Genomic DNA, 18,174 nt, shown 5'->3' with positions numbered 1-18,174 from the left:
TAAGTGAGTTTCTCCTCTAACAGTTCCAAGGCTGGAAACTTCAAGACTGGCAGAAGGGATGGTCCGGGCTTTGGTTTCTTGGGAACCCCTCTACCATTGATTTGAGGAGGGGGTCATTCCATGGAAAGGCCACAACCTGCTGTCCCCAACGATTTGCATCCACAAAGACTTCATTATGCAGCCTGCCCTGGAAATTAGACATTGGTCAAATGGTGTGTCTCTCAGAATAGGATTCATGAATTCAGAATCAATTTGAGGAGGTTTTAGAAAGCAGTGAAAGCCTTGGACATTAATCTTCTTTTGTCAAGGCTGTGACAAATGGGATGGAGGTTCAGGTACAAATGGAAGAAAAGAGTGGGAAGGCAGAAGTAGAAGGTCTTTCTGTCCATGATATAGGCGTCCTAGTCATTGTTGTGCACCTTCTGTGTGTCAGGCTAAAGGTGGATAAGACATTATTGTTCCACGCCTGCAGGGAGCTCACATTCCTCTCTCCTTTCTTCCTTAGTAATAGATTGTGTGTGTGTGTGCGTGCGTGCATGCACATACTTTTTTGTGTATGAGGGGAAGCATTGACTAGCCTAATTTCCCAACATCCTTTGCGGCTAAGCCTGTCCCTGTAACTAAGTTCTGTGCAAGGAGATTTTAGTAGAAGTGTGGTATGGAGCTTCTGAGAAGGCTGCTTAAACTCAGCTGGGAGTGGGCACTTTTGTACTTCACCTACTTCCTTCTGCTTCCAAACTGGAATGTGGTTGTAATGACTGGCTTTCCAGCAGCCATTTTGGATCATGAAGTGATCTTGAGCATGAGAGAAGAAAGACAAAAGGAAGTAGGATCCCTGATGATCTTTGGAGCCACCCTACCAGCCATGGATTGGTCTTCTTTAATCTGTAAGAAAAATAAACTTTCATCTTTTTTAAGCCACTATTTTTCACATTTCTTTACCCAGCCAGAAAAAGTTCTTACCCAATATAGTGAGAGGTAGCTATAAATTAAATTTAAGTACTCAATAAAAGCAATTGCAAAGTACTAAAAGAGTTGAGAGGAGTGACCCAGGAAAGTCAGAGAAAACTTCACAGTGGAGGGAACATTTGAGCTGGGTCTTGAAGGTTGAGTAGGAGTCCACCAAACTGAAAGGTGAGAGAAGAAAGGGCATTGCAGACAGAGGAGGACATGAAAGGATGTGTATTGTTTAAGAAGAGGAAAGTATTTTGGTGAGGCTGGAGTGCCTGGTATAAGGCGTGAAGTGGCAAGAGCTGAGCCTATTATAGGCAGCCTGGGACAAGATTAGATGTAATATCTTAGAGGCAATGGGGAGTCATTGAAGGATGTTAAGCTGGGGGGCACTACATCAGATTTTTAATTTAGAAAGTTCCCTTTGGTTCAACATGGAGAAGAATCTGTGGGCAAGTGAGAGCATGACAAGAAGCAAGAGACTATTTAGGAGACTGTTGCTGTCCTTGAGGTGAGAGGAGATGAGAATCTGGACCAGTGATGCCCAACTCAGGTGCCCACGGAGGTCAGGTACCAAAAATGAGTGACGTGGTCCGGTGTAAGAAAATCAAGTTTCTATTTTGGCCTTTCAGTTTTTACTTTTTCTAGAGACTTGGGTAAAGCATAGAGATTGAGTATGACTTTAGGGCCAGATTGCCTGGGTTCAAATTCTGGCTCTGTCACTTACTAGGTATGTGACTTTGGGCAAATGATTTAACCTCTCTGTGCCCAAATTTTCTCAACTGTAAAATAGGCAAGAAAAAGGTTGTTGTGAGGATTAAATGTATAAATATATATAGTATACACATATAGTATAAGCTAGAATAGTGCCCAACACATAAAAGTCCTCCTAAGTGTTAACTATTGTATTATCATCATCATCCTTCTAAGGAAAACAACAGAGCAAACGAGATGATAAATGGCCACACACTTGGCCAATTGGGAGCAATGAAATGACTGAGGGTAATAGGGAGTGGTGGGGATTGTGGAAAACTAGAGAGCATATGGCCCTCTAAGAGAGACAGCTCCAGTTGAATGTTGCCATGCAGGGTTGCAGGCTCACTGTTGCCACAAAGAGTGATGTTTTTCTTTTAAATAGGAATTTTTGTGTAAAAACCTCTCAATCCTAAGAAGTCACTCCTACTTTTTCATTTCTTCTCTTAACAAAGCCTTGTGTGCTAAAGAAAACATAAGTGGCAGAAACTGGCCTATGTGCCCCAGTTTTCTATCTCTGAACTAAGACGAAAGCAATAGGAATGAAGAGGGTGGGGTTGAAAAGAGCTTTAGGAAACAGTACGGATTGGAGTAGGCAACCGGTTCGATGGGGAGGAAGGTGGCCATTGGGGAAGGGTCTGCAGTGTTTCTGGTGCCTGGAGAAGTGGCACCATTCGCCCCTCCCCTCACTGCACGGTCTCCTTCCTCCCCTGCTCGCTCCTCCCTCCAGCATTCAGGCTGCCACTGGGAGGACCTTATGCAGGTTCTGGGACTGAGTTCTTGAAGCTGAGGATGCTTCTCTGCTCTTGTTATCTAGGAGCGAGGCTTTTAGAGTTAAAAGACACACAGCATGGATATAACGTTAATAACCACACAGACGCTTTTGAAAAGAAAAGCAAGTCATGTTACTCCTGGACTGAAAACCTTCCGGAGAATTCCTGTTGCACTTGGAATAATTCTGAGGTCCTTATGTTGCCCTTCAAAGGCCGTGAACGCTCTGACCCCCGCTTCCCTCCGTGGCTTCATCTCTTCAGGTGTCAGCTCCAAAGTCAGAGCTGAGAGAGGCTTTCCTTGACTGCTCTGGCTAAACTAGTCTTTCTCTAGCCCAACATCTCGTTTTATTATCTTCTAATCATGTATTATCTGCAATTGCCCTGCTTTTTATGGTTTTCTCATTTATTGTGTGCTTCCTCCTTCTGAAATATAAGTGTGGGGAGGGCAGGTACCATAACTCTCAGTTCCAGGCGCACAGTAGCTACTCAATAAATACGTGTTAAAATGAAAGAGGGTCCAAGAAGTCCATGAGTCACACGTCTGCTGACAGTTTCTCTTAGTTCCTCTTCATCTCGGGTAATAATTCTGTTCAGCAAATAGCCTGTCAGGGCTTGGAGACTTTCTTCATCCTTGACAAGGAGGATGGTGGGAATTTTTCTCATTGGCAGTCATTACTCTGAGTCCTGACTGCCTACAGGACTTTTGTACTTCTGCTATTTCTAGTTTTGATGATCAGGGCTCCTGCCGGGCTTTCTGGTCTACCGTGACCTCTTGTTTAACCTCTTTGAATCTACACTACACGCAATCCTTGTCTGCTCAGCCCAGCCCATCCTTGGTTGCCATGGGCATTCTAGATGGTGTAAAATAACACTTGGCTGGGCAGGCAGGCCTCAGCGTGGACGTCACTGAGAGGACACAGCAGATGGGGACAGGGACACAGCAGGAAGGTGTCCCACGCACCAGAGTCAATAACTTCCCAGTGGGCCAGCCTCTTTCATGCCCCTTTTTCTTTCTTCCTTTTACCGTCTCCATCTTTCTGTATAAATCCTTTCTTTTCCTCTCTCCTTTTACTACACAAGCTCAAACCAGGTAGTTCTAAGAATGAATATTTTACACGACTTATGGGATCCATCCACAATTCTATCTGGTGGAGGCCCACAGGTTCCCCCTAAAAAAGTATGAAAACTGTGTATATGTGTATGTTTGAATTTTTTTTTTTTTCTGGAGAGAGGGCCCATAGCTTTCAACAGATTTTCTAAAGAACACTTGTCCCCCAAATTATGGACCACTGAAAAAGTGGGGGTCACAGAGTGATACAACTTCTGTATATAAAACATTCAGAGAAGGCAAATTCCTAGAGACAGAAAGCAGATTTGTGGTTGCCTGGGGCTGGAGGTGGGAGAGGAGAAGGCTTGCCCATAGATGAGGGGTTTTCTCTTGGGATGATGGAAACTTTCTAAGGTTAGATTGTGGTGATATCTACGCAACTATGTAAATTTACTAAAAATCATTGAATAGTACACTTAAAAATGAGTGAATTTTATGGTATGCAAATTATCTCACTAAATCTATTAAAAAGGTAGACATCAAATTTCAAAAGCATAGTATGAAAAAAATGTAAAATATCTTATGAATCATTTTTTATATTGATTACATGTTAAAATGACAATATTTTCTATAAATTGGGCTAACCAAAATATATTGTTAGAATTTTAAAGAGAGCAATTGATGACCTCTGGGGGGGTCTCCCAAGGGGAAATGGCTTGGGGTAACCCATGATATGGAGTCTATTTCTGATCTCCCCTGGGGGAAAGCAAATGGATCCCAGGAAATTGAACAGGGCTAGGGGACCCCTGTGTCTCCTTTAATTGAGTGGGGGCAGAGGGGGAGCAGGAGGGGTTCTTGATGTCTAGCTTCAAGGCAGACTGATCAGGTCGCAGGTAGGACTTACTGATATGGAGAGGTTCTTCCTCCTGCTTGGTTGAAGATGATTCATTGTCCTCAACGTCCTTGCTGCACGTGGCCTGGGTGGTCACACTCGGGGGCTCATCTGAGCCGGGGTTCACAGAGACCATGCTGCTCTGGGGGGACGACCCCCCGCTGGTCCGAGACAGACTGAGTGTGGAGCCTCGCCGGCTCGGTTTGCGGGCAGTGGGACGTAGTCCGGGAATTTTGAATTTCTTGGTCTGAAGGAAAGAAAGAGGACAGGGATTTCAGAAAGAAGGAAGAAAAGAAAGGAAGGAGAGAAGGAGAAAGGAGGGTGGAAAGAAAGGAAGGAAGGAGGGAGGAAGGGAGAGAGAGAAGGAAGGAAGGAAGGAAGGAAAGCAGGAAAGAAAAAAGTGAAAACCTGGCTCTGAATGTGAATTCCTTTGGCTCTTTCCAACGTCATGAGAGATCCTGGGTCTAGAGTGTCCTTCTGTCACAAATTGAGGTAAGTTAAAAATGTGTATTATTTGGAGCAAATGTGATGGGACTTGCTCTCTTCAGCGAGCGCCATGTTTGCCCAAGCAGTCACCCCAGGAAGCCAAACACACATTCCAATGACGTTGCCATGGACCAGGACTGTTTTTGACTTTTCTTTTGTAATAACCATCAGAGTTGATTTTTAAACTGTGGGAGGCTGGGTCTCATTTCTTTAGCTATATCTTGGTTTTGACCTCAAATGGCACGTATCAACTTCTTGTTCACCCATTTGACTCCTAGGCCTCAAAGAGTGAAGATTTGTGTCACTGGGGGTTTTCTGAAGAACACAAGATGGAGGAAATTCTAGGCCTGACATTTAGGAGGTGGAATGGGGGGAAGCAGATTTGTCTGATGGGGTGGCACTCCTAGGGCGGAAGGAGCCACGGCTGTGGTGGGTGGGAAGGTCTGGATGACAAGCCCTAGGAGGTAACTAAAGGGTAGGTAGGGGAAGTTCTGTGAGGGGAATGTGAATTTTGGGAAGGAAAGGAGTCAGGCATGTGTGTGTGAACCTTCTTGCATGATTGGAGTCACTTCAGAATGTGCTGTGCAAGGTCATGTCCTCACTTAACTCATCATCCGAGTCTTAGAGAGGCTTCCTAACTTGCCCAAGATCGCACATCTAGCAAGTGGCAGAGCCAGGACTTAAATCCAGGTCAGGCTAACCCCAAGGCTAATTATTATGCCTTGCCGAATCATGCTTTAAGCAGGGGCCAGCCAGTGGTGTATTGGCTACGTTCGCGTGCCCCACTTCAGTGACCCAGGGTTCGCAGGTTCAGATCCTGGGCATGGACCTGGTGCTGCTCATCAACTCATGCCGTGGTGGCATCCCATAATAAAATAGAGGAAGATCAGTGCAGATGCTAGCTCAGTGACAATCTTCCTTACACACACACACACACACACACAATACTTTAAGCCGTGCCTTTTTGAGTGGCATTGAAAATGCACTTGATCTCATGCTGATGGTTCTTTATGACCTCCAAAATACTGGATTTTTACAGTGGGGAAGAATAGGCCCTCAGATGCTCCAGAAAAAGAGCTCAATATGGGCCTGGGCTATAGTTTATGCTCAATTAATAGAAATAATTTCATTTGAGAACACTTAAAATGAAAGCTCTTGCAGGGCAGACCAAGGTCTTCCTTTGATGGAACTCGTAGTGTTTGATACCCTGGGAAAGAAGATAAGGAGAAGAGGCAGCACTGACGATCACCCAACATTTAATAAATAGCTGAGTGGAGAGAATTCTCTCTAGCAGGATTCATCCCAAGGAATCCACTGGGAGTGATCAGAAGTAATTTTTTGATTGGCTACCACCGGGGGTCCTAAGTGTGGGTGGAACTTCCCTGCTCTGGAAGAGGGGAGGGATTTCTTGGCTGCAGAGGGGAAGAAGAAGGTGGGGGAAGGGGGAAGACCAGATACGGGGAAAGCTGTGGGGCTTAAGATGTGGTCTCTCCCTGTGGCAGCCCCCTCCCCAACAAAATCTTCATTGAAATTCTACCTAAATGATGGAATGCTTCAGGATGTGACAGACTAGGGAACTGGAGTTTGAACTGGGTTTGCCCAGATCTCCTAGGGGTCATACGGGTTACAAAATGACTGTGACAAAGGAAAAGCAAATACCAAAAGTTGGCATGTTCTCTCCCTTGATAAATTAAGAGCTTGATGCAGTGACCCCTTTGTCCTGACATTGCAGCTGGTCAAGAGCTTTCACAGGAAGCCCGCCTACTCCCTGCCACCCTGGAGAGAGAGGATGTCAGAGCTCAGGGATAATATATGTGGAAGTTGCCTCTTCTTGTTTCATCTCGCACAACATGAATTCCTGACTCTGGAAACCAGCTCTTCAGATCAGTGTCCCTTTTGGAGGCTGGACAGATTGCGTGAGGTGGGGCAGCCTGGAGTCTTGTAATGAGCATGGACTGGGAGCCAGGGGACCTCAGGGGAGCCTTGAGCAAGTCACTGCCCTGCCTCAGTTTCCTCATCTATAAAACAAAGAGGATGGACTGGAGTGACCTCTGGAGAATTGTCCACATCCAGAGTTCTGTGTGCGTCCTCCTTGTGCTAGGATTTCAACTTGTGCTCCTAAAGTTGCCATTAATTAAAATTCAATTAATAACCTCAGCCAGGAAATCCAAAGTGAAGAGGTGACACTTCTGATTAATTGAGAGTGGCAGAAAAATAAAACGTGGGGGGAGGATGTGACAGGCAGTTTCAGCATCTTGCTTCCCCTTTATTGAACTGACTCTCTGAATTGACTTAAATCCCCAAATGCTTCTTTCCTATTTTTTACATTTCACGCAGGGGCGGTGTTAACCAGCTGCTGTGTTCCAGCTCAGAGGGACTGCTTCTCGGCAACAAAGGAAAAGATTTCTCTGAATGATTCCTTATACTTTTTTCAGAAGCAAGTGTTTCAAACTGGTGGCCCAGGGGGAGGGAGACATGTTTAGCTGCCCAGAACTTTACAAATTGGGGAGATTTTTATATAAAAACCTAGGTTATTGGTCTCTCTTGAAAATGATAAGCCCCAGTCTCCCACCCCACGGGGCAAAGTGAACTGGAGCTGAGCAGGGTTTCCTCACTTTAGCTGTGTGGGGGTACTCCTATCTGCCGCAGCCCTCACCACTGCCTATTGCATTGCACCCAGGCTGATTTGTTCATTTACACAGCTTGCCTGGTTCTTACGATCTGCATTGGCACTGACAAGCTCAACACATACAGAAAAATATCAGTGGCTATGGGAGTTGATCACAGTCTCTCTTTCAAAGTCCTCATTTTACAGGTGGAGAAACTGAGGTCAGGAGTGAGGAAAGGACTTGCTCAACCCCACACAGTGAATGGTGTCACAGTGACTGAGCCAGGTCTCCTGACTCCTAATTTAGTGCTCCCCCACCGTCAGAGTGGACCGTGCTGCAGCTCAGAGTTTCACCCCCAAACTTCCCTGGGGAATTAGATTTTGTGGTGATTCACTGTCTCCTCCAGTTTTAGGTGGGACTGTTCCTGAAGGACATCTTTTCAAGGTTCATGGCTCCCCCTGCTTTCCTCTGTGCATCGCTTGAGATGGACGCCCACGACATCTCCATAGCAACTCTGTGTGATAAAAACAAAGGCTCTACTTCTCAAATCCGGGAGCACTCTGATGAAGGAGCAAGAAAATGTGAAACTCTTCATGAGCAGCAATTATAAGCATGATACCATGGAGAACATGCGTTTGAAGAGCCGAGTATTTAATAAGCAGACCCAGGATTAACTCTTGGCTCTGCTATTATCCAGCTGTGTGACCTCATGCAGATCACTTAGCCTCTCTGAGCTCCAACTTCCTGCTCTCCCACCTAGAGATGAGACTGGTGTCCCATGGGGTTATTAAGAGGATAGAACAGGCTAATACACCCAAGGAGCTTCCTTAGCACAGAACCTGGCCCATTGCAGTTATGCTAAAAAGTGGCTTCCAAAATTTATATGACCACAATCACGCTCAGCATTTTAACATTTTCAAAATGAGTTTGCATATTGTTTCCTGGGGTTCTTTCCTAATGGTGTGAGGTAGGCAGCAACCAGCATTACGTCCATTTTGTGGGTAAGGGCGCAGCTTCAGCAACCACTCTAGTCATGTGCTCTCTCAATTACCTTTAGCTATTTAAGTGTCATCTCCTGCCATTATTACTGTTATGGTTCTTGTTTGTTGAGTGGATGAATTTGGGAGATTTGAGGTTTGGAGTGAAAAGAATAGACCTCTTGATGTTCTCTTAATAATAAACACAGGTCCTAGTTTGTGGGAAACCCTGTCTGTCGAACCACTCACTTCTTATTTTCTAACTGGGTTAAAAAGAAAAAAGAGAAAGAGAGAGAATGACTATTATTGATTAATGACACAGAGTGAGGCGAGCCCATTTCCTTCTGGTGACATCTTGTTAAGCGGCTCCTCAGCTGCTCCTTCCCTTCTCCGTGAAGTGGTGTCCAGCCAAATGTCATTTCTCCTATAATCCCCAGATAATCATTTTAATTAAAATTCACAAAAACAGCATGTGGTTCTGACTTCCTTTCACTCAGAAAACCAACTAGGAAAAAAAAAAGTCTTATCAGAGAAAAGACTGGCAGAAAACGCCTGCGACACAAGTTTGGGGCTGGTAGCCAAGGGGTAGAAACGTGCGCTGATGGTTACCTTTGGTGCTGTGACAAAGTGCTCCCACCTCTGTCCCATGGACTTGTCCTTAGTGATTTTCCTAATCGTGTTCTTGCTTCCACCTGGGTCCCTGAGTGAGAAACAGCTTAATGAGTTTTCCATCTCCAGAGCCTTGGTTTATTACAAGTTCTTTTTAAGAAATGCAATAAATAGAGGGCGGATGGCAGCTGGTATCTCATGCTTTTCTTCCCCCACCCTGTACTCTGTGAAGCGGTGGGAGGGACAGGGCTCCAGGGCAGGGTCTTGTGAGTGAAAATCGAGCTGAGGAGAGACCACCACTTCCTGGGTCGGCGCTGAGGGAGGTGGACTATATTTGCATGCATTCTGCATCTATTTGCATCTTGGACTCAGGTCCTCTCACAGACTCCATGGCGGGTCTGTGGTTACTCCCGAGGGTGAATTGAAAAGCGTGTTCATTTCTGACTCTCAGTCTGCTCTGGTGCCTAAGGGTCCCACCATCAGGGGCACTTCTGAGGAACACAGAAAGAATATTGCTTGGTGATGTTGGAGGGAGCTTGTGGGGTGAGTTGCACAGTGAAAATCATTGGTTTGGAGTTTATTGAGCAAAAGTCCATCCGATGTGCAAGATGTTTCTGTGCATTCTCACGGAATCATCTCAACAAAACCTTGTGATATAATTATTATCATCCCATTTTACGGATGAGAAAACAAACTCAGAGGGCTTAAGTCACCTATCCAGATGCATATTTACAGTGAATCTAAGGACCCTCACTTGCATGGGTCCCTCCAGGGCCCTCTACCTAATTTTGTACTGTAATTTTGTATTCTTTTTCTTAAAGCACCTCCTCCCCCCAATTAAACTTCAGGTCCCACAAAACCCAGATCCTCCCCTCGTGGGTTGGGAACTGTCTGGGTATGAGAATGAAGCCCCGGTAGGCTCTGTTGGTGACATACCCATAATCCCTTATCTGAAACTTGTGGGACCAGATGTGTTGCCAAATTCAGGATTTTGGCATTTTGGAAAGGCCATACGCTGCGTATACCATAGATTAACATAACCCCTCCACTGGGGTCTGGGACAGCATCCTGTAATCAGACACATTAATATTTCTACAACAGTATGTATGAATATTTATACTAGGTGGGATAAATAAAGATTATAAATAGCTTCAAGTCAAGTTTTGCCACCAAATCGGTTTGGCTCATGTCATATTTTGCTGCCAAAAGAGTTATGGAAAAACTGGGTTTTCAGAGCCTTTTAGATTCTGGGCTTGTGGCTATGGGGTGGTGGGTCCCTGTTGATAAGACAGGAAGACTCGTTGTGTGCTCTGTCAACTACCCCTACCTATCTATCTGTCTATTGATTGATTGATCTATTGATCTCTCTTTCCATCGTCCATCCATCCATCTCTCTCTTTATCCCCTTTTTCTCTGCAGAAAGGATTTTAGATGGCCAGGATCCAACATTTGGCTGGCTGTCACCTAGCATAGAGCAGGGCCTTGAGGGTAAAAGATGGAGACCAGTGAGGGTAAAAGATGGAGACCAGTTTGATGCGGGAGCCATTGACAGTGTTCTAGACTTATCAGGGGCTGCTGAGTGCTGGTAGCGGGAATCAGTGCTCAGATATAGGAGACAAAAGGTGATCAAGATAAACTACGTAAGACTGGCTTCTTATGTCATGGGCGTCTGAATGACAGAATCAAAGGCTTTCACCAGCCCAGGTCGGGGGCAGGGTGTGTGCGCTCTTCACTGGCAGGACCTTGCCGAACATCGAACATCTCCCGGCTCCCAGCCGCAACACGAGAAATCCACCCAGCCGCTAAGGTGGAGGAAGTGGGGCTGGGGAGGGCGGGGTGAGAATGTGCCTCCAAGCTTTTTGTAAGACTTTATGTTTGATTACACCATAAAAAGCCCTCCGAATAATTAACAGTTAAGCTCATTTAACGTTAGTTCTGCCTGCCTCTCCCTGGAGTAATCAAATTAGGGAATATTTAAAATCCAGCCAGAGGAAGGAGCAGCCACACTTCAGTCCTATAAACAATATTTAAACTGGCGGTGCTTTTGAAGTCTGATTTAAGGCTCACCAGCTGGAAGCCTTAGCATTTCACTTTGGAGCGTTTCTTTCAAGACCACAGGGCTTTTTAGCTTGTCTCCTCTGCTAACGCAGCCCGCGCTGTGCCTCCAGCCTTCTTCTTGAAGTTCAAGCAGCCCCCCTTCCCCTTTTGAAATTAAATCTGGTCCCAGCCTGGCTTTCAAAGTCTTAAATATTCAGGCCCGATCGGGAAGATGGAGGTTTTCTGCCAACATCGACTTCCAAGACGACCTGAAATCTATTGCGACTTTCAGGCAGCAGGCTAAATGGGCTAAAACCGCAGCGGGCTTCCCAGGGACCCTAAAAAGCCGTGCGGCCTTGCTCTGGTGAAGCCACTGATAAAGAAAGGGCCCGGTTAGACAGAATCAGTCTCTCTGATGTTTCATTTTCAGTGGCGAATAAACCAAAAAGGAAGATCAATAGGGGGAGGAAAAGAAACAAACAACCTGGGCTTCGTGGTCCACAGTGGGCTGACGACACACCTTGTCCGAGAAAAGCATGGCAAGTTGGCGCTCCTTCCCCCCGCCTGGCGGGGTAGTCGTTAGTGCTGTTCACCAGAGTCCCTGGTCCTCCCGGCTCCTTGAAGTCAGGTGTTCAAAAATACACAAGCAAAAGTGACAATGGCACGCCAGGGGACACTTTACAACCCGGTCCTCAAGTCAGGTTCCCTTTTCTGCTGTGTTGATGGTGGAAGCTTGTGTTGAGATGGGGCGCCTCTCAGTCAGGGTCCCCGAGTGACTATAGTGAGCAGAGCCCCATGTTGATGACAGAGAGGGTGAGCAAGAAATGAACCTGTGTTGCATTCAGACGTTGAGGTTTGGGGGTTGTTCCTTCCGGCAGCTTAATTTAGCTTACCTAATGGATGTCCCTGACACTGACTGACTGTGTGACCTCCGGCAAGTCTCTCTGAGCATCCGAACCAGGAAAGTGGAGTATCTTGGTAGTTAACTGTGGGTCTAAGAATCAGGCAGACCGGCTGAGTCCTCCGCCTGCCCCGCCACTTCCTAAATGTGAGAGTTTGTGTAAGTCGTTTAGCCTCTTTGAGCCTCGGTGTCCTCATCTGTAAACTGGGGGAATGATAGGAGCTATGTCAGAGGATCGCTGTGAAGATGAAATGAAGTGGGGCTTGCTAAGGGCTTGGCGGGTGGCTTGTATGCCTTTTTCAACAGAGCTCCTCGTGTGGCTTGCAGGAGGGGCTGGCTCATGGTGGGAGATGAGGCTCTAGGGCAGATAGGTGGGCCCAAAGCTATAATTTTTGGACCATAATTTCCTCCTCCTGAAGCCTTCTGGGGGATGCTATTTCCTAGAAATCAAGGGAAGAGGGTGTTGAGCGCTGTCTCATCTCTTTTAATTGTACCTGCCAAGCATATTTTGCTCCTAGCGGTCACTTGAAGACGTCTACCCACAGTGGTGACCAGAGCAATTTTTGCAGATACTTCACTCTTTTCCTGAACCCTCATTTGGGATAAAACACTTGCTTCTCAGCTGTTTTTACAGTCTGTAAGCTGGCTTAGGACGTGTCCAGGCGTCCATGATCAAGATGAAGAACAGAGGTAACTGGTGATTTTGCACCAGGGGGCGGATAGAGATCAAAGCTCTCAGGATCTCCCGGGGTCGCCCCGTCCTGCCTCCTGAGTGACAGGTGCTCCTGCCGCGTTCTCCCACTCCTGTAGAGATGTCCATTTGAGTGCAGGAGTGGAGAAATGAGGCAATTAAATCAGTGCAGAGAGGAGAGCAGGCGAAATCAGAGACTTCACTCAAATGTCGCCTTCTGAGTGAGTCTTTCCTGGATGACCCAATTTAAAAGCCACTCCCTACTCTGTCACTATCACATCATCCTATCAATGTCTTCATGACGCTTAGTGCTATCTCAAAGTATCTTGATTATCACATGTGTATTATCTGTTGCTCCCGCCATGTCCCCAGGACAGAAGCTCCAGAGAGCAGGAATTTCGTCTGTTTTCTTCACCACCATATCCCCTGTAATGCCTGAAAAAAGCAGGCTTGAGAAAAATGAGACTTTCCGGGGCAGGGGGGAGCACATGACAAGGGGAAAACAACTTAAATATGATAATTGCTATTACGTGCATTATTCAGAACGATGCTGCATTTTTTTTCACAAGAGCGACAATCTGGCAAAGACCTAAAGGTCTTTGGGGGAATTGGTTAAATATGTTGATAAACTCCACAGTCATCAAAAGAGGTTCTGACATGGAGAGGTGCTCTCCATAAATCAAGTTAAATAACAAAAATTTAGTTGCAAAGCAATAAACATAGAATGGCCTTTTTGTTATTTTTTAAAAAGAAAATTATGTATTTATATATCATTATCTTGGCAAGTTGGGGTCCCTTCTGTATCCTGGCGTCCCCTGGCAAATATTACTTTGTTGAATTAGTCTTCTTTTTGACATCAGATTGTTCCCTAAATTAATTGAAGACTTTTGGGCTTTAGCTTGAAACAGAGGAGACGATCGTTTCATCGTTAAGGGCACGTGCTTTTCCAGCTGGGCTGCCCGGGTCCAAATCCTGACTTAGCTTTTACTGGCTGTGCCACTTTGAGCAATTCTCTGTGCCTCAGTTTCCTCATCTGTAAGTCAGAATGAGGCTCAAAGGAGGTAACATACCCAGAGCAGTGCTTGCCATAGAAAGCACTGGAATGCCAGCTATTTTCACTACGACATGGTAGTTGGGTTTCGGTGCCCGTGTCCTATTTGAAACATCAAAGCGTGGTTGCCTTTTAGCCACGTATGTTTTTCTAAGTGAGGAGTGGGTTCTCTGTGCTTGGGCAGCTCAGCCCTTGAGTGTCTGGACTCTCTTAATGAAAGTCAAGATTTCACCTGCCTGGACTCCCCCGTTAAGAGTGGGTCCAATGGTGTCTCCCGGGGACAGCCTGAGGCAATAAGACACAGATGACTGTGCTGCTCCTGTAGCTCCAGAGGAGAGCGCATGACTGTGGAGACTCAAGGCTTTGGAACAACTCCTCCCACCTTCACCCCAGGCATGTGTGCTGCACCCTGCCTGGAAGGGAACTCTTCACTCCCCTCTTTGGCCTGGGGTCTGCCCTGTTCTTTCCCACTGCAACAAGGGAAGACGGCAGTGGGCTTGGGGTGAGTGGAATTGGGGAGAGGTGGCACTAGGACTTGTAGTGCTTGCTCACATCTGGTCCCGTCTGCTTCTCTGTCAAGGTCCACTCATTTCTAGTCAGTTCCTGGAAATTTAGTCTCAAATTAGAATAATCCCAACACAGTTCACAACCCCTTATCCAATTCCCAAATCCAAAGGGTCTTGAGAACCAAAAAAATTTTTATAACTTCTTTAGCAGCAAAACATGACCTGAGTGATGGGAAGCTATTGGTGACCATCATTTACCTTGATTGTGCACTTAGTGTAAATATTCATTCATTTTTTTCTAGAAATATAGTGTTTGATGATAGGGTGCTGCCCCAGTCCCCTTGAAGAGTGTGATGTTCTGTATATATGCTCCATATTTTCTTTCTAAAACGCCAAAAAAGAAAAAAATCAGAATTCTGAAACACAGTTGGTCCCAAAGGTTTGGATAAAGACTTATGAGTCTGTACATATAAAGCAAGTCTTGCTTTGCCTGTATAGAGGTTTGCATCTCTCAGAGAAGGGTAATTAGCACATTCATTATTGAAGGCTCAGTTTCCACTCCATTTTGGACCCGATCATCTTGTCAATTGAAATAGACTCTCCTGCTAGCAGTAAAATTAATGAGGATGCTGGGAAATGATAATGTGTTTGAATTGGCACATGATGAAATTGGGAAGGGCTTTTTTTTCTAAATAAAGCAGAGACTCAGATGCAATTCACAGTGACATCCTAAAATCTGTCATTCTTCCGTTCACCCCGTCATCCACCAATCCATCCAAATAGGGATCTTTCTGCAACTAACAAAGCTCATCTTCCGCTTGTAGTACAGCAGCTGCCAGTTAGCGAAGTTTTGCTGCCTGTAGAAAGCCCACATCGAGGCATTGGACCACCCCGCTTTCTTGCTATAAAATCCACATAGGGCCGAATTGGACTTATAAACGCCATTATGCCTAGAAGAAAAGAAACCTCTGGGATATACAGGTCCTCAGGGATGGATGCTTCCTTTTGGAAAATGCATGGTAGGTGTCAAGGCTCCACTGCTTTAATAACAAGAGATCCTGGCTGCTTGATGGTGGAAACTCAGAACACCATAGTTAGAAGAATGGAAGATTTGGTATTTCCCTCTTGGGGTCATTCCCTGGATTGTTTATCTTTGCAACCAGATTTTGGTTGACCTTGTGTAGCCTTTTTTTCTGTGTGTTTGTATGTTTCTCCATTCATCCAGTGAACAGGGATCTCATCTGTTGGCAAAATTCTGCTCAGAAGTTTACTTCTTTCCTAGCCTTATGTCTCAATGGCGTTGATAGTCATGGAGCTAACTGTTCTTTAAAATAGGGATTTCAATCTTGAATAGCTATCATTTAGTGAGCACTTATTGTGTTCTCGGACATTAAGCTAAATGCTCTACATACTTTATCTTGCTTAATCCTTACAACATCTCTTCTGAGGCAGGAACCCATTTGATAGATGAAGAAACAGGCCCAGAGATGTCAAGTGACTTTGCCCAAGGTCAAATAGCTGTTGAGTGGAGAGGCCTGGACTTCTCCAGATCCATCAGGTGCCAAAGCCCTCACTCTTAATCCCTTTAATTCCTCTGTGCTTTAAAAAGTGCGTTTGAAGATTTGGGGAAATTCACATCATGGCCCAAGGGTGAAACAACATAAATAGGGATTAAGGATTAATGAGAAGGCATCCTTTTCCTTTCTTGCTAACTAAAAAGATGCTTTCTGATACTTTCTAGGGTACTTAAAACTGTTACCCACCCCACCCCACAGATTCATAAAATTTTTTTTGTCTATCCCGAACAGTGGTGTGCTAGAGTTGGCTCACGCTGGCTTGCAAGAACTGAATTTACACTTCTCTTCCCAACTCCAAGTTCAGTGACATCATGTTGATAAGCCTGAAATCAGCCAGGGTGGGAGTATTCACACCATAGAAATCAGCGTTGCTGCAAATCACGGGTTATCCCACCTGGAGAACTGGTTATTAAATATTTACCAGCATACCACTGATCCCACACTAAAACCACCATCAGGAGCAGATGGTTTCCTGGAGAAGAAAAAAACCCAACAAAGACTGACTTCCCGTGGGACTCTCTCCTGGACCGCTTTTTTCTGTCAGAACAGGCTGAGGTTCTGGTTCAGGATCTGCTCTTACAGAGCTGGGCATCCTCAGATCCTGGATGGGATTCTGTCTTGAGAAGTCTTAGTAAGAACATCCGCTATTCTCCATGTGACCGCTATGTCTCTTTTTACTGCAGGTAACAATTTTTGGTCACATTCTGGGCCTATTCCTAAAACCAAGCAAAGGAAATAAAGATGGTCCTCTTTGTCTTCTCAATCCAAATTCCACATTATGTTCTTGCCTCGGTTTGGGAGAACAAGTACCCAAAGGTCAGAGGCAAGATGTTGCTGCTGGTAGCTTGCTCAGGGAGATGAAATGCTATTAGAAGTCCATTGGCTCAGGGGCCTTTTTCTTAAAATCTGAGCAATTGACTGTGAAAAAAATTAGATGTTGCTCTGACCCAGAAATTCCATTTCTCGGAAATGGTAACAGAAATATTTTCAACCAGGCACAAAATGGATGGACAAGGGTGTTTCGTGCAGTACTACAGTCATGCTCTGCATAAGAACATTTCAGTCACCGACAGGCCACATATACGAGGATGGTCCCATAAGATTAGTACCATAGAGCCTAGCTGTGTAGTAGGCTGTGCCATCTAGGTTTGTGTAGCTACTGTAGGGGAAGAAGACGTTTTCCTCTATACTTCTAGGTTCTTCTGGCTGATCTAAGAATTAAATTGACCTGAGACACATTAACAGGAGAAAAACGAACAAAAATTTAATAACATGTATATGGGGGAGAAACTCAGGAAAACTCAGTAACTCACCAAAATGGCCAAAGCCTTCACCTTAAATACCATCCTCCGCTAAAGACAAAAGAAGAGGTTGGGGGTGGGGACAGTCAGGGACTTCAAAGGGAAGGAAGGCAATTCACAAGTAGGTGAAAAGAGCAAACATTTGGAAAACAAGTGTTTGCTTGGCCACACAGAAACAGAAGAACACAGAGGGGGCCCAACAAGCAGGCTTTTCTAGTTTCCTCCTTGTCTACCACCCAGTTCATGTGATGCTAAGGTGATAGCTCCCTTCCTGAGACAAGTTTTTAAATTTAAAATCTTTTAGGCAGGTAAGGGGGAGGTAACAAGAAAAACTTTCTGAGTCTTTTGTTTCTTAAAAATAATCAGCCTAAAATAATCGTCACGTTAGAGACGCACATTTTGGGGTAGCAAATTTTGTTCACCTTCAGTATACTCTATGATGTTTGAGCAACATGCAATTGCCTAACGACACACTTCTCAGAACATATCCTCGTCATTAAGTGACGCATGACTGTATTTGAAATGGCAAAAACTTGGGAACAACCTGAGAGTCCATCAATAAAGAAATGGTTTCTAAGGTACGGTCCATCTACACCATAGAATACGCTACAAGTATTTCCTTAAAAGAGTGTGAAAAGTGTTAAAAGAATGTGGAAACTTTGTATGCAGCATCATGGAAAGATCCACTAGACACTGCAAAAGGGGGAAAAAGTCACAGAAAATAATATGCAGATGTGGGGACCTGGAATTGGCCACCCCAAGATATGTCTCTTTGGCATCAGGATTATTTGAGGCTGATTGCTTTTGATAAACTGGGACAGGGAAGGAGGCTCTGAGGAATGGAACTTGCCCTTCCTTAGGACACGTTTACATTTGTAAGGTAAATCTCTATCTGTAAAAGGTGCCTCCCTCTCTGTACCAGGAAGAAGAAAGGAGATGACCTTCTCTCTAAAAACTCTTAATCAATACCAAAGGCAAGGACTTAAAACCTGCATTTTATTGTGCTAGTCTG

General features: G+C 45.1%; 1 protein-coding gene across 1 annotated transcript in view; it reads right to left on the bottom strand.

Moving 5' to 3' along the window:
* CCDC60 (coiled-coil domain containing 60) overlaps positions 1–18,174 on the bottom strand; it is a 157,538-nt gene that overhangs the window by 14,594 nt on the left and 124,770 nt on the right. The window contains exons 6-7 of the mRNA XM_044775780.2: positions 9,099–9,189; positions 4,430–4,664 (exon numbers count right to left, since the gene is read on the bottom strand). Coding sequence (XP_044631715.1) covers positions 4,430–4,664; positions 9,099–9,189 — 326 coding nt within the window. The remainder of the gene's footprint in view (positions 1–4,429; positions 4,665–9,098; positions 9,190–18,174) is intronic.

Source organism: Equus asinus, chromosome 8 (assembly GCF_041296235.1).
Source record: "Equus asinus isolate D_3611 breed Donkey chromosome 8, EquAss-T2T_v2, whole genome shotgun sequence".
NCBI lineage: Eukaryota > Metazoa > Chordata > Mammalia > Perissodactyla > Equidae > Equus > Equus asinus.
Note: the sequence above shows the minus strand (reverse complement) of the source record. Positions and strands in the feature narration are given on the sequence as shown.